Consider the following 17,141-nt stretch of genomic DNA (forward strand, 5'->3'; position numbering starts at 1 on the left):
ACACTGGTACAATTGCAGGATCACAGTCAAAGTTTGCACCTGTGAATAAAACATTATGTATGTTTCCTGGATGTAAGCCCATTTCCTCTTGATTTCTTTTAGAACCCCCCTTCATGCAGCAGCTTTTACAGATCATGTGGAGTGTTTACAGCTTCTACTCAGTCATAATGCTCAAGTAAATGCTGTAGATTCTTCTGGAAAGACTCCTCTAATGATGGCTGCAGAAAATGGGCAAACTAACACCGTTGGTAAAGAGAGAGCTTAAATATCTTCTACTTTAACTTTTAATAATGTACAGTAATATTATACTATAGATATTGTTACTTTAAAATTACCATATGTTATGCATTCACACATTTATTAGAAGTATATTATTTTAGGTTTTAATCTTCATTTTATAAAGTGGAAAATTGATAATTCCTTTAGGAACACACTATTTAGTTAATGCAAACTTTTATTTCCTTCAGAGGTGCTGGTTAGCAGTGCTAAGGCTGATCTGACCTTGCAAGATAGCAGTAAAAACACAGCACTCCATTTGGCTTGCAGCAAGGTGGGTGTCAGTTTCTATTTGAGCCCTTTTTTGCATGTTAATGAGAAACTATTTTTCAAGATATGATCTTTGTCAAACTCTGTAAAATCTCCAGAAACTACTTCAAAAAGACATACAAAACAATTTCTTCAATGAGTGTTATCTGACAAACATGTTTCCTGTATATTTAGGGTCATGAAACTAGTGCCTTGTTAATACTGGAGAAGATTACGGATAGAAACCTCATCAATGCCACCAATGCAGCCTTGCAAACGTATGTATGGCCACTGAACAATATTTTACAGTCAGATTTTCAATATATTTCTGCTGTTAGTAAAACTAATAATTATATAAACAATTTTAAGTGTTCAGGTTTCCATCTGAATAAGAGAGAGAATATTGGAAAAATCTTATGCCATCATGGCTCAAGGAATTCTACTAGGAATGACAACAATCTTATGAGATGATCTAGAGGATAGTAGTCTTGTGTGTTGATTCTTTATAAGCACTATTCAGCTTTTTCTATTAAAAATTAAATAGTAGTTAATTCCAATGATCGTTACAAATACCTAATTTGCTGTTTTAAAAAAAAGGAGGGTGACTTAACTAATTATAAAAATACTAGCTGGAGAATACTTTTTGTTTACCTTTATTAAAACAATGTGACAATATGGTGTTTTCTAGCTAACATTATGTCTAAAAACTTTTATCTCAGAACTCTATTTTTTGAGCCTGGTTATCGGGAAATTCAAAATTTAAGAATCATTTCATTCTATAAAGCTGTGAAATGTATTTGGAACTGGGATGGAGGATTTTAATAACTGATTCCTCTGGGTTTTTTCTCTTAAGTGATATTGGCAGCTTAGAACATGGATTTCTAAAATCTTTTAATTAGGCCTTAAATTTTTATGTTTTCTTCTGATTGTTATCAGGGTTGCTAAATGACTCTTGGGTGTTTTAGCATTTAGCAACCCTGTCATGTGTTCCTGCTCCTCTGTTGGAATCTCTCTCATCCAATTGTTGCTCAGTGGATTTCCTTACAGTATCACCTTCTGTCAATTAGGGGCTGCTTTGATTTGGGACTTAGACAGGTAGGCTGCTGTTCTTTGCTGCTCACCATGCTGGATCTTAAGCAGCATGGAACACACTAAGCAAGAAGAAGAGTGAAGATGAGGTGATGGCTGGTTGCCCTGGTGCTTGGCTAATGAGAGGCAGAAAGAGGTGGAGAAAAAACAAACTGGGAGACAAAAGGGGGAACAAAATAAGATAAAGAGAATGGGGGCACACTAAGGAGGATGGGGACAGTCTCTTCTAACTTCTTCCAAACAACCTGAATCAACCATACGGCTCATGTGCCTCTCCAGGGGAAAATCAATGACCTTTTTCTCACTGGCAAGAAGTGTCATGCACTTAGCTGCACAAAACTTGAGTAATTTTAATGTTTAAAATATTTTACTGGTATGGAAGCTTATTTTACAATCAGTTACACTGAGTTCCTAAACCAAGTGCATCACATCTTGCTAAAAAACATTACATAATTTGTGATGCACTTGGTTTAGGAACTCAATCCAGTAGGCCCAAATTATAAATAACTTTTTCAAATGGATTTCAGTTTATTCATGGTGTGAAATGCTTCTTACTTCTTGAACTTTAATATCTTGAGCTACAGACAATGGGTGCAATTCTTTTTCATGTAGTGTCCCTGTGGATGCTTCTCTTCAGGTGCACATATGCGCCTCGAGCCCTTGATCGGAGATTTTCAGTTAGCAGTGACCATTCAGCCTACACATGTTGCCTATGGCTCCTTGTTCTGGATACCAAGGCTGTATAGGGATGTGCTGGCAAACTGCCCTCAGTTCCTTCTCATCTGGGAGGCAGTGACCATGAGTTGGTTGAGTTCAGGATCCTGACGCAGGGAAGAAAGGTAAGCAGCAGGATACGGACCCTGGACTTCAGGAAAGCAGACTTCGACTCCCTCAGGGAACGGATGGCCAGGATCCCCTGGGGGACTAACTTGAAGGGGAAAGGAGTCCAGGAGAGCTGGCTGTATTTCAAGGAATCCCTGTTGAGGTTACAGAGATAAACCATCCCAATGAGTCGAAAGAATAGTAAATATGGCAGGCGACCAGCTTGGCTTAATGGTGAAATCCTAGCGGATCTTAAACATAAAAAAGAAGCTTACAAGAAGTGGAAGGTTGGACATATGACCAGGGAAGAGTATAAAAATATTGCTCGGGCATGTAGGAATGAAATCAGGAGGGCCAAATCGCACCTGGAGCTGCAGCTAGTGAGAGATGTCAAGAGTAACAAGAAGGGTTTTTTCAGGTATGTTGGCAACAAGAAGAAAGCCAAGGAAAGTGTGGGCCCCTTACTGAATGAGGGAGGCAACCTAGTGACAGAGGATGTGGAAAAAGCTAATGTACTCAATGCTTTTTTTGCCTCTGTTTTCACTAACAAGGTCAGCTCCCAGACTGCTGCGCTGGGCATCACAAAATAGGGAAGAGATGGCCAGCCCTCTGTGGAGATAGAGGTGATTAGGGACTATTTAGAAAAGCTGGACGTGCACAAGTCCATGGGGCCGGACGAGTTGCATCCGAGAGTGCTGAAGGAATTGGCGGCTGTGATTGCAGAGCCATTGGCCATTATCTTTGAAAACTCATGGCGAACCGGGGAAGTCCCGGATGACTGGAAAAAGGCTAATGTAGTGCCAATCTTTAAAAAAGGGAAGAAGGAGGATCCTGGGAACTACAGGCCAGTCAGCCTCACCTCAGTCCCTGGAAAAATCATGGAGCAGGTCCTCAAAGAATCAATCCTGAAGCACTTGCATGAGAGGAAAGTGATCAGGAACAGCCAGCATGGATTCACCAAGGGAAGGTCATGCCTGACTAATCTAATCGCCTTTTATGATGATTACTGGTTCTGTGGATGAAGGGAAAGCAGTGGATGTATTGTTTCTTGACTTTAGCAAAGCTTTTGACACGGTCTCCCACAGTATTCTTGTCAGCAAGTTAAGGAAGTATGGGCTGGATGAATGCACTATAAGGTGGGTAGAAAGCTGGCTAGATTGTCGGGCTCAACGGGTAGTGATCAATGGCTCCATGTCTAGTTGGCAGCCAGTATCAAGTGGAGTGCCCCAAGGGTCGGTCCTGGGGCCGGTTTTGTTCAATATCTTCATAAATGATCTGGAGGATGGTGTGGATTGCACTCTCAGCAAATTTGCGGATGATACTAAACTGGGAGGAGTGGTAGATACGCTGGAGGGGAGGGATAGGATACAGAAGGACCTAGACAAATTGGAGGATTGGGCCAAAAGAAATCTGATGAGGTTCAATAAGGATAAGTGCAGGGTCCTGCACTTAGGATGGAAGAATCCAATGCACCGCTACAGACTAGGGACCGAATGGCTAGGCAGCAGTTCTGCGGAAAAGGACCTAGGGGTGACAGTGCACGAGAAGCTGGATATGAGTCAGCAGTGTGCCCTTGTTGCCAAGAAGGCCAATGGCATTTTGGGATGTATAAGTAGGGGCATAGCGAGCAGATTGAGGGACGTGATCGTTCCCCTCTATTCGACATTGGTGAGGCCTCATCTGGAGTACTGTGTCCAGTTTTGGGCCCCACACTACAAGAAGGATGTGGATAAATTGGAGAGGGTCCAGCGAAGGGCAACAAAAATTATTAGGGGTCTAGAACACATGACTTATGAGGAAAGGCTGAGGGAGCTGGGATTGTTTAGCCTGCAGAACAGAAGAATGAGGGGGGATTTGATAGCTGCTTTCAACTACCTGAAAGGGGGTTCCAAAGAGTTTGGCTCTAGACTGTTCTCAATGGTAGCAGATGACAGAACGAGGAGTAATGGTCTCAAGTTGCAGTGGGGGAGGTTTAAATTGGATATTAGGAAAAACTTTTTCACTAAGAGGGTGGTGAAACACTGGAATGCGTTACCTAGGGAGGTGGTAGAATCTCCTTCCTTAGAGGTTTTTAAGGTCAGGCTTGACAAAGCCCTGGCTGGGATGATTTAACTGGGAATTGGTCCTGCTTTGAGCAGGGGGTTGGACTAGATGACCTTCAGGGGTCCCTTCCAACCCTGATATTCTATGATCTGCCTTGGCCTGTGACAGAGCCCTAGCATGTCCACATTGACTGTGCCTCAGCTTTTCTAATATTCCTATAGTGATTAAGATATTGTTTATAGTTGTTAATGTACTTCTAATTAGTCAGTTAGGTAAGTAGCAAGAGGATTATTTTACTCCCTTCTTTCCCCTCAGGGAGATGTATCTTATTCCTGGCTGGGCATACCTGGTTTGCCAGATCTCAAACATTGCCTCTCATGCTGAGAGGCTATACTTGTGAATGACAGCCACTCTGTGTGTGTCTGTTGCTTGAGGGAGTCCTGTGTCTCCCAGAAGGGTAACTTCTGCCTAGCCCTCAACTCCAGGGCAAGGAAAAACAGAGAGACTAAACTCAGACTGGTAATGAAGGAACGCTCCCTTCAGCCAGCTTCTGAGTGCGGTCAGGAGACATCCCATCCCCTCTCCCCCCTCTTTTTGGAGGCTTCAGGGAAGGCTTCCAAAAAGAGGATTGTGGACTCTCACCTTAAGGAGCCAGCTCCAAATAGGCCCAGTTCCCTGGTGAGATCTACTGTCTCCGAAGCCTTATCCTCTTGACTCAATACTGTTGAATCGAAGGACTCCTCCTCCAGTACTGGTGGGGCCGTAAGGTCCTGTAGCATGAAGGAGAGAAATGACTCCGATAGGCCCTTAGTACCTTCTACTAGTAAGGAAGGCAAAAGCAGAGACACTCAATGATGTTTAGCCCAACCATTGGTACCCATGCATGCAGAATCCTGGGCATCAAGTAAGCAACAGCACCAGACACCATTGGCGTCCACTTTAGTACACCCGCCATCAGTGGTACCACTGGCTACAGCAACTGTGGCCTCAGCTACCACATCAGTACCAATCCCCTACTCGATACCACAGGAGTTCAGATATACTAAGGACCACTCTATAACGGAGTCCCAGTTCCTCATGAGTACTGAGCATGTTTGAGTACTCAGACTCTGAGCTACTGTTCTCCAATACTGGAGGAGACTCCACTATTTTCTGCAGATAGTCATCCATTGCATGTAATGGAGGGGAGGATGAAGGGAAGTCCCTGCTGGTCTCCTGTTTCTCTTTAGGGTTCCCCAACATATCCCTTCAGGAACACATTCTCTGCAAATCATAGGGAAGATTAGGCTCATTATCAAGGGTGGTGGAACCAACCCTGCATGCCACCCCCAATGCTGTATGGGCCCCCCCAGTAGCAATATTTTGATCCTTGGGCTGCCTATCAACAATTTGCCAAACTACTGATACTGTCTCATAGGTAGGCCAGAGTTGTACAGCCCTCTCCTCCCTAACCAGCGGGCAGTGGAGTCCTGCGTAAAATGTAGGAGTGCTAGTTCCCTGGTTAAACATTTAACTGTGTAACCAATAAAATTTTAATCAGTTACACGGTTACTTTTTTAACCACTATTTACATCCCTAAGCCAAATATAATTTTATAAATTATAACAGATTCATAGCTTTTATTGAACATCTGCCACAAGAATATAGGGAGCAATTCCAATCCACTGCGTCAGGGGGTCAGTTGGTGTCCAGAACTGCTTTTCAAGAATCCTAAGTTGCTGCAGACACTGTTGCCAGGTCCATCTCCATAGTGGTAGTGGTGATGTGCAGGGCATCTTGGCTCCATCCCTCGGGATTTCTGAGAAATAGAAAACACAGTGGAGGGACCTCCCCTTCGATGGTTGTAAGCTGTTCTTGGAAACCACAGATGAGTCCTTGCATACTCTAAAGGAGTGTAGGGCTACTTTACTATCACTGGGTATATATACACCTACAAATAAGAAAAGGTTTAGTGAGTCACAGACTGCCACTGATCGCATCCTATTCAATTTTCTGGGTTCGATAGGTCCACTAAACCCCTTCCCCCACCCCACAGAAAGAGACGTAGATTTTGGAGAGGGAGGGCCTCCCAACCATCGTCCAAGATCACCCAGTTGTCTTCAAAGCAACAGGTTTGATAGGTTGGTCAAGGGTTCACATCCTACTGCACCCCTGGATTTACAGCTGCACTCGTTAGCCCACCTCCCGCCTTTAGAGACCACCTTGCCTAGTTCCAGCATGCTTGGAGATGGATCACTACAGACAACTGGGTTATAGAGGTCATAAAATGAATGGTATACTTTGATTTTATGTCCCTCCCTCCCTTTGACACCCCCCCCATCCCTCTTCAGGGACCGCTCTTGCAAGCTTTTATTGAGACAAGAAGTGAACTCTCTCAGTTAGGAGCAATAGAGGCAGTTCCTCCTCCTCACAGGGGCAGGTGATTTTACTCTAAGTATTTCCTTGTGCCAAGGATGTTACTTAGATCTAAGACTTCTAAACAAGTTTGTGAAGTCTCAAAAGTTCAGAATGTGTGGCTGGCAGCTATAATTTCTTCATTATAGAAAGGGGTTTGGTTTTCAGCCCACAGCATATAAGATTCATATTTCCATATAACAATGTACCCATTGCACAGAAAATACCTATACTTCACTATAGGCTAGGATCATTTCCAATAATGAGTGCTTTCCTTCAGTGTTTCCTTGGCCCCAAGGTTGTTCTCAAAAGTCTTGGCAGTAGTGGTTGCTTACCTTTGACAAGAAGCGATCGTACTCTTCCTATACCTTGACAACCAGCTACTCAAGGGCCACTCCTATGAAGCAATGCTGTCTTCTATCCAGATGGTCCTTGCTGTGGTCCAGAGTTGGGTCTGTAGCTGAATGTAAAAAAGTCCACATCTAACCCTTGTACAGAAGGTACAGTTTATAGAGACATATTTGGGCTCACTGACAGCCAGAACCTATCTTCCTTTAGCAGCTTCTTAACTTTGTCATTTCTGGATGGGCAGTTCAGGGGAGCCCTTGAACCACAATAAGGAATGGACTTCAGCTCCTGGGACATGTGGCAACTTGCACCTTTTTGACAAATCACACGAGGCTACCTCTCCATTGCTTCCAGAGTTGGCTCAAAGCAGCATATTCTCCAATCTAACACATCTTGGACAGACAGTTGATAGTTCCTCTTCAAGTGAGGGACTCTTTAGACTGGTGGAAGGATCAACTCAATGTCTGTGAAGGTGTTCCTTTCTGTTGCCCAGCCCCATCAGTGACTTTAACAACAGATGCATCACTGTTGGGATGGGGAGCCTTCCTCAATACCCTCACAACTCAGGGTACGTGAACAACTCAAGAAATCACCCTGATCCCCATCCCTATGCAGCAAAGTCGTGAAAATGTGGAATTGGAGCATAGCTCATCAGATCCAAATTTCACCAGTCTACCTCCCAGGTATTCAGAACAACACCGCTGATGTCCTCAGCAGACACTTCTCACAGGATTAGGAATAGAAGCTAGATGCCCAAGTTCTCCACAGTATATTCCTAAAATGGGGACTGCGAGAAGTGGATCTCTTCGCCATATCCAGGAAGTGTCCTGTTTTCTGCTCAAGAGGGGGTCTGGGCCACGACCCTTGGGAGATGCCTTTCTTCCATCTTGGAAGAAGGATCTATATGCATTTCCTCAAACACTGCTACTACTGACGGTGATGAACAAGATCAGATAGGGCAGAATCAAAGTTATCCTTATAGTGCCAACGTGGCCAAGAAAAGCTTGGTACCCTTACCTGCTTCACGTATGTGTCCAATTGTTGTCCAGGCTCCCAGCCATTCGTCATCTACTGTCACATGATACAGGTTGTATGCTTCATCCCAACCTAGCGTTTCTCCGCCTGAGGGCATGGCTCCTTGATGGTTCATAGAGAATCCTCCTGCTCCATAGAAGTACAACAGGCACTACTGAATAGTAAAGAAAGATCAACCTGCACTACTTACCTGCAGAAATGGAAGAGAGTCTTCCACTGGTATTGTTGATGCCTCTTGCCTTATTTGGTGACACTTTCAGTCCTCTGATTATCTTTTGGAGCTAAAGAAATCAGGTTATCAGTTTGACTAAGATCCATTGGCCACAGTATTAGCCTTTCATTCTCCAGTAGAAGGAGAATTTTTGGTCATCTAGTATCATCTATTTGTTTATTAAGGGTTTTGGAGAATTTCTGTCTCCAGATTAGAAACCCTATCCTGACTTAGGACCTCATCTTGGTATTCAGTTACCTTATGAGACCTCCATTCGAACTAATGGCAACCTGTTCTGTGTTGCACGAAGACGGCCTTGTTAGTAGCCATCACATTGGCCTGTAAGGTTAGGAAGATTGAGACTTGATGGCAGATTCCTCCCCACCCCCTTTCAAAGTGTTCTTTAAGGACAAGTTCTCTATGTCCACACCCCAAATTTTTACCTAAGCGTCTGTCAGAGTTCCACTTTAGCAGTCCATTCATCTACCAGTGTTTTCCCCAAAGTCACACAGTTCTTTCTCTACAGGAATCTTGTTCACATACCTTGGATGTTAGAAGGGCATTGGCTTTCTACTTCGATAGGACCAAGCAATTTAGGAAATCAATCTAAGCTCTTCAATTCCTTCACGGATGGATCCACAGGGTCCTCAGTCCCTACTCAGAGATTATCAAGATGCATATGTGGATGTATTATCACTTGTTATGATGTTGCAGGCATTCATCCACCAGCACCCCTTCCCTGAAAGGGTGATAACATGTTCAGCTAGAACGTAGGCAGCATCTACAGCATTACTGAAGAATGTAGCAATATCTGAAATATGTAGGGCCACTACATGTACATTTTTGAAACATTATGCCCTGATCCATGCTGCCAGATCCAATGCAGCACTTGGTTCTGCAGTACTGTCTTCAGTTCTGGACTCTATTTTAAAGCTCCCTCCTTCATCTCGGGATACTGCTTGGGAAGGCGCCTGAAGTGGAGCACCCAGAGACACACTACTCACTTGGTGCAGTAATTGCAGTTCTTCGAGACGTGTGTCCCTATGGGTGCTCTACTACCTGCAGTCCTTCCCCTCTGCTTCAGACTGTTCCTTGGGGGACATTTGGGTGGAGAAGAAGCTGAGGGCAGTTTGTCTGGGCACCCCTATACAGTCTCGGTATTAAACATGAGGAAGCATTAAGGCATATGCGTGGGCCAGATGGACACTAACTGAAAATCTCCAGCCAAGGGCTTGAGAGGTACATGTGCATCTGAAGTGGAGCCATCCCTCGGGGGACACATGAAGAACCAGTTACTGCACAAAGTATGTAACCTCTTCTTTCCCCTCCGCCCCCACACCATGAGCTTTATTTCTGTTTAAGATTTATCAATAATGTACTTGTTTCATACACAGTGTAGTGAGATTAATTTGGGGATTTTCACAAACTTCATAATAAATGAAAGTCAATATAGAACTGAGGTGAACTACCAAAGTTTTTGGGTTTACTGTGTGCCCTGTTGTGGTTTCTTTTTAAAAACAATTAGATAAATTTTGATTACCACTCCTCTTCAACTGATGCTTTAAAAGAGGATGCAGTTATAATGTTTGAGGTAAATCTGTCTGCTTTGCTTGATGGATTGATGTCTTGAAAATTTAAAGTTACATTTAATAATTGAAGGTTTTGAGTAGATAATGAATTCATTGTGCTCTGTGTTCTTTTTGCCACTTCGTGCCTTGAATTGTGAGAAAATTATTCCATCTGCAGAGACAGTTGGAGATCTTTGGTTTCTGAAAGCCAGAAGTTAATCTGTCTAAAAGAAAGGCATTAGTATTTCAACCAAAGTTCCTTCTAAGCTCAGGGTACCAAGGGACACTGGACACTACAGAGGTAGTTACTTGGGGTATGCAGGGCTGCAGAGGGGGAGAAGCACCTCTCACACAGCCCCGGCCCTGGAGCTGCTGCGGCAGGGGAGAGGTACCTATCCCCTGCTGCAGCAGGTCAGGCAGCAATGCATTCACTTTATCTAGTTTCACAGTAGGTTAAGTCAGGAAAAAACTTGGCTCTTAAGACTATCACGCTCCTGGGAAAGGGTGCTGGGATTACTAATGGTTAAAAGATCAGAACCTATTTAAGATCACTAATTACAAAGGGAATCATCTCTGCTATCTACTAGAAAAGAACTGCAAAAGAGTGTACACAGCAAGGTTTATATGGTTTTTTACCACTAGTTGCAGTTTAATTGTAACAACTGTTTCCACTTTTTACCAGCACAGAGAGTATGTGTAATTTAAATGACTACTTCTGATGCAAAACTAGTGTGAGCACAAAAATCTGTGCTATCTTAAATTTGGTTGGGAATGTACTCTGTCTTAAAGATTTCTATTAAGTAATCAATCAAAATTCCGTATACCATCACAGACCAAATGCTGGGCCAGGGTGGGGAAAACTAAGAATTTCTGCACAGTTTTATTCCTGTTTGTCAAAATTTCAAGAAAAAGGGCTTTTCAAATATTTATGTGAAAAATTTTGACCAGCTGTAGTAAAAACCTATTACTGGGTTTACACTACCCTGAAAAGTAATTTAGCTCCCTCTGCTGGTTTTACATCAGCAATGCTCTGTCCCTGAGTACATCCTGACCTCAAAAGTATGAATGCCCAGTCAAGCAAGCCGGTTAACAGAGAACCTTTGATAAAATGTAGCTTCATTAGGAAAAGCAGGTGATAGCACACAGCTGTGTTTTCAAATAGAAGAAGAAAGATTTGGTAGGGATAAGCTAGTTTAAAGTAACAGCAAATATTATGAACTTCTATACATATATCTTTAAAGACTTAAAAAGCAAACACCAGTGTTTGGGTTATTTTTTTTTTTAAATGATCGGCTTCAGTGTGGGAGATATGACAGAGTTCTTTTAAAATTATAATTACTCCAATTTGTGTTTAGTAAACCTGCATTTGAGGAAGTAAGGATTAGAGTTTCTGGAAGCACTTGGTGTTTGCTTACCTCTCCTTCACTGGAGTCAATGGAAAAACTTCAGTGGGAGCAGAGTTAAGCCAATGTTGACTGCTTTTGAAAAATATCGCACTCTACATAACCAAGGTATGCCAACTCAGCACCTCACATGCAAACCACTTGAATACAAATGGTAGGGCCTGCACACCAACCCTCTACCCAGCCCTGAACCTCTTCCCACACTTCGAGCCCCTCGGTCCCACCCCCATATCTCCTAACCTCCATATTTGTGCACGCACAAAATTAATTCCACACATGTTTGTAAAAAATTGGGGGAATATTGATTTTAACTATTCTATATAATAGAATATGACTAGCATCTTGCTAGTGGTATTCTAATAAAAGACAATTGCCATTGACCTGCATAATTCCCCAGATGTGCTGCAATTGACTTTCAGATTGCAGTGAAAGATTAGTTATTTTAATTATGGACACAACTAGCTGCTATAATAACACTAAAGGGGAACGTTTGTTGCTGCCCTTTTAACAAGTGCTTTTTAATATTTTTGTTATCATAAGGCATGCCAGATGAAGAGTTATTCCCTCACTATGTCATAAAAAGGAACAAGTATTACTAGTACATAATTTTTACTGCAGAAATGTTCTTTGCTGTTAAGAGGAATAATGAGTATTCAGCTTTACATTTTTTCTTTTTTTACTTTTAAATGAAAATGTTTTTTTTTTTAATTTTTACATTGTATAAGAAGTTAAGGAACAGAACAAATAAAGGCTATACATAGTGTGGTTGTCAATATGGATGGGCACTTGATCCCTAAAATATTCTTTTGTATCTTGTTTTGACGCTTCTTCTATAACCAGGTTTGTTTGTCTTCACAGACCTCTGCATGTTGCTGCTCGAAATGGATTAACAGTTGTAGTTCAAGAACTTTTAGGCAAGGGAGCAAGTGTACTTGCTGTAGATGAAAATGGTAAGAATAAAATTTACCTTGTTTTCCAGTAAGAAACAGTGGTTTATGCTCCTGGTTTGTGAAGTGGTAAACTTTCTTAAGTTTTATATTGGTTATATGATGGAATGCTTTCTTCTAAGAATGGGACATGTGGATGCTGGGTCAGATTAGCAAAGCAGGGGAAATGGAAGAGCCTGATTAAGTTTGGAACATTAATGCAGGTTATCACACGCAAATAACTGATTTCACATTGCAGTCTGATTATATTAGGTGTAAATACAATCATTTTAGCAATATTGGAAACTATCATAAGAACACAGTATCAGAGTATACTCTTACTTTTGGACATTAGTGACTTGGGTTTAATAGGCATGCAGTTAACTAAAATCTTTTGAGTATAAATTTCTAAAGGTACGTATGTACCATAGATCCCAGTTTTTGGGTCTCAAGCCTCTGGCTTGTAAGAGCTTTGCAGTACATAGAAGCAAGGAAACAGAACTGTCTCATCTCAAAGGTGAAATCGTGCGCTTTGTTGGGACATAATGGAATTTAACACCATCAACTGTCACTTTCTTTTCTCCTGTCTGAAAAGCTTTGTAGTCCTTGTGCTGTTTTATTTCCCAGCATGGAAAGTGATTTTGAGTGGTTGCTGCTTTTTTCAACAGAAATGCCTGTGAAATTTATAGTTCCAATCACTTTTTAAGCTGTTTCTTTCTCTTGTAACTTCCCATTATGTTTCTATATTTCACTGCTTAATCTATCTGGAAACATTATTTATCATCCGATGAAGTGAGCTGTAGCTCACGAAAGCTTATGCTCAAATAAATTGGTTAGTCTCTAAGGTGCCACAAGTACTCCTTTTCTTTTTGCGAACACAGACTAACACGGCTGTTACTCTGAAACCTGTCATTATTTATCATAGGTAGTGGTTGCCACATCAGTAGATCTCTAAAACGAAAAGAGATTAGAAGGGTAAAATATTTGGGGTGGGGTTAGTTTGTGTAGCTTGGTTTGTGTAGCTTGTGAATTTGACAGACTATTTGTCTGATCAGTTTCCCCTATGTAGTCAGTCAGTCCCCCTGTTTGTGAGGATCTTTCACACTGCAACAGGAGAGAGAAACATTTTAGTAAAAATCATACAGTTGTCAGAGGGACTCAGAGGTAAATGTAGTATGTGAACTTTTTTAACTTTTAATTTTAAATTAAAAGGACCTGTTGGTTTTGTCTAATTTAGTTATCATTTGGGTTTCTAGTTTTTCTTTATAGCGACAGTTTGATTTCTTTGTTTTCAGCAGCCCTGGATGTCCATTATGAATACAAACTGACTTTGTCTTTGGCATGGCCATGTCAGCTTAGGATGTGAGCTAGCAAGATGATGATGCTTTTAGTTGACAGAGCACACATTTCATATCTGTCTTGGCCTTTTTTAAGGGATTGATAAATCCAGTTCAGGATTATAGAAGTCACGATAGGTTTGGTGGGAAGGAGAAAACAGAAAGGATTCATTACTACTGCAGCCTTTTCTTTACCTTGGTACAAAAAGTGTCATCGGAACAACAAAACCCTTTGCAGGTGTGAGATCTATAATTCTTGGCATGGTGACTGTTTTATCAATGTAAGTGGATCATTACATGGACTTCCAGCAAAAACTGCTGGAATATCTTCTGTGCTGGCCTGTCTAGGTTACAGGTATCTTCCCTGTGTTCATTTAACAGAAATGTGGCTTTTTATGAATATGGAAAAGATAGACCTACTTCAGTTTAGCCCGCCACCTTCCAATTTATGAGAGAATTGTTGAAAAACTCTGTTAAAAATCTTCTTAGTAATAACCTCCAGTATCATGGGCAATTAATATCCTTAGCTGATAAAACCTCTTTTTGAGCCACTTGATTCTTGTGACCCCATATTTTAATTTTAAACTTTTATTCCTAGCTTCAACTTTATCTCTTAGGATTAAATTCACTTGATATTAATGATTGTACTAAGTTTTAGGTACAAGTCATGGTGGAAATTAATCCTAAATTTCATCTGTTATTACTTTAATCATTCAATAATTTTCCTCTGCTTCCACGTCTGTCTTCGTGAAGCTCTTTGTCATGAAGTAAATTTGAAAAGGTCTATTGAATTTTATTGGATCAGGCAAATGCTACCCAGCCATAAGTTTATCGAGTTTTTTCCTTCATTTGGCACCACAACATTAAGTAAGTTTTGGTCTAAGACAGAGGCGGGCAAACTACGGCCCGCGGGCCATATCCTGCCTGTGGGACTGTCCTGCCCGGCCCCTGAGCTTCTGGCCTGGGAGGCTAGCCCCCGGCCCCTCCCCTGCTGTCCCCCCCTTCCCCGCAGTTATGCTGCTGCACACTCATGCAGGGCAGCGTGTCTGGCTCCGGCGCGGCTCCGAGACATGCCGCTCTGAGCGGCATGGTAAGGGGGCCGGGAGGTTGGATAAGGGGCAGGAGGACCTGGGGGGCAGTCAGGGAGCAGGAGGTGGTTGGATAGGGGGTGGGGTTCTGGGGGGGGCAGTTAGGGGTGGGGGGTCCTGGGAGGGGGCAGTCAGGGGACGGGGAATGGGGGGAGATTGGATAGGGCAGAGGTTCTGGGTGGGGGGCAGTCAGGGGACTGGGAGCGGGGGGGTTATATAGGGGGTGGAGTCCTGGGCGGGCGGTCAGGGGACAAGGAGTGGGGGGGGGTTGGATGGGTGGGAGGTTCTGAGGGGGGTGGGAAGTGGGAGAGGCCAGGCTGTTTGGGGAGGCACAGCCTTCCTTATCTGGCTCTCCATACAATTTCGCACTCCGATGTGGTCCTCAGGCCAAAAAGTTTGCCCACCCCGGTCTAAGGAAACCTTCAAAAATTGTTTGCAAGACTACATAACTTTAGCTAAACTGCCTTTAACTTGTCATATTAAAGGTGCCTTTGATCAATAGTATACTAGTGATAGCAGCCAGTTTCAGACTTCAGGTGTGCAGAACATCTACATGAGTTCTCTACTTCTGCTAAACATCATTTTCTGGACTCTGTATTTCCACAGTGATTGATTGTCATGTCAGTGCTGCAAAATCTGGTTATGTCACAGCTCTTCCCATGCTCTGTTTAAATTTGTTTAGAATGCCTCTGTGGGTATGCTTGAGGCATTGTAGCTCTCTCTCAATCCTCTCTCAATAATCCTTTTTACTGATGAGTAGAATATGAATAATGTGTCTTGCTTTTTCCCCTCAGAGTGGGAGGAATCTTGTTTGGTTCACTTTTATGAAATTTCATTGAGCTTATTGTATTTAGCTGTCTTCACTTGTAGTACTGGAGATTTTTAAATTTCTCGGGGGGGGGGGGCACTGGACTGGGACTCAAGACCTGAGTTCTATTCCTCTGCCTGCCACTGGTGGTTTGCTGGGTGATGTCACCTCCCGGTGCCTCAGTTTCCCTATCTGTAAAATGTGGGTAATATTTGCCACCTTTGTAAAGATTTATGGATGAAAAGTGCTATATTAGAACTGATGGTTGAGGGCACAGATGTCCATTGTCCCTTCTTGAGGCAAGCAGTCACTTAATCTTTTAGGTATATTTAAACATAGAGTGTGTTAGAGATCTCTCCTAGCTGGTGCAAGACAGAAACTCAAGCCTGAAGAGTGTACAATTATTATAAATGGTACTTTTAAAGTAATTATTAAATGTAAATAATTTGTTTAATGTTCAGACTGGCCAGTAGTTTTATTTTTTCAGCATTTAATGCCCATGTGGGATGTCATGTTCCAGATAACACTGGTCAACAGAGCATTAACAAGTAGCATGTCTTAAAAATTTCAACAATAAAAAGCAATCAGTACTCTGTATTTCTTCCTTCTTTGCATTAATTTCACCATAGTGCACAAATAGTAGAAATAATGACACACATGATCAGTGTAAACAAATCTGTTTTACTTGTCACCTTCACAAGAGATCTGCAGCATTGATAAATGTTATCTGGAGTTCTGTGCATTGAGTATGAATAGTGAGCCTTTTTCTGTTCTGCCCTGTCTGCCTGAAATGCCCTCTTCATCCCAGAGTAGCAGTCTCTAAAAGCCCTTTCCTTTGAATCCTCCTCAAAATGCACATCTCCTGTAAAGACTGTCATTGTTCTCTTTAACCTGTAGGTGCTATGATTTGTTATTAACACTAAAAACAAAATGTGCTGCACTGTTGAACATCCCTGTCACGTGGTCAGCTGGTGCTTTTTGAACTTTTTTCTTAGGGTATGTCTACGCTACGAAATTAGGTCGAATTTATAGAAGTCAATTTTTTAGGAAGCGATTTTAATTGTGTCAATTGTGTGTCCCCCACTAAGCACATTAAGTCGGCAGAGTGCGGCCACAGTACTGAGGCTAGCATCGACTTTTGGAATGCTGCACTGTGGGTAGCTATCCCACAGTTCCCGCAGTCTCTGCCACCCATTGGAATTCTGGGTTGAGCTCCCTGATGGGGCAAAAACATTGTTGTGGGTGGTTTTGGGTACGTTGTCAGTCACCCCTCCCTCTGTGAAAGCAATGGCAGACAATTGTTTCGCACCTTTTTTCCGTGCGGGCGCCATACTGCTTTCAGCAGACAGTGCAGTAGGGCTGCAAACCGTTGTCATCCAACTACCGCTTCTGCTGCCACTCTGCTCTCCTGGTGGTCTCGCAGGTCCTCTATATGACCATCGTCATCTGCCGCTTCCGCTGCAACTCTCCTTAGCTGCTCTTGTCTCGCCATATCACGGCAAGCGTGCAGCCCGCTCAGCTGTTGTGTCCTGGCAGCAGACGGT

The 17,141-nt window shown here is 42.6% G+C and overlaps 1 protein-coding gene across 5 annotated transcripts in view; it reads left to right on the forward strand.

Moving 5' to 3' along the window:
• The window catches only part of ANKRD28 (ankyrin repeat domain 28), a 227,303-nt gene that overhangs the window by 198,825 nt on the left and 11,337 nt on the right, over positions 1-17,141 (forward strand). For all 5 annotated transcript variants that reach the window (XM_073333566.1, XM_073333567.1, XM_073333568.1 and 2 more), the window contains 4 exons: positions 103-248; positions 468-550; positions 721-803; positions 12,297-12,388. In XM_073333566.1, the coding sequence (XP_073189667.1) occupies positions 103-248; positions 468-550; positions 721-803; positions 12,297-12,388 (404 nt within the window). The remainder of the gene's footprint in view (positions 1-102; positions 249-467; positions 551-720; positions 804-12,296; positions 12,389-17,141) is intronic.

Source organism: Lepidochelys kempii, chromosome 2 (assembly GCF_965140265.1).
Source record: "Lepidochelys kempii isolate rLepKem1 chromosome 2, rLepKem1.hap2, whole genome shotgun sequence".
In the NCBI taxonomy this organism is placed as follows: Eukaryota; Metazoa; Chordata; order Testudines; family Cheloniidae; genus Lepidochelys; species Lepidochelys kempii.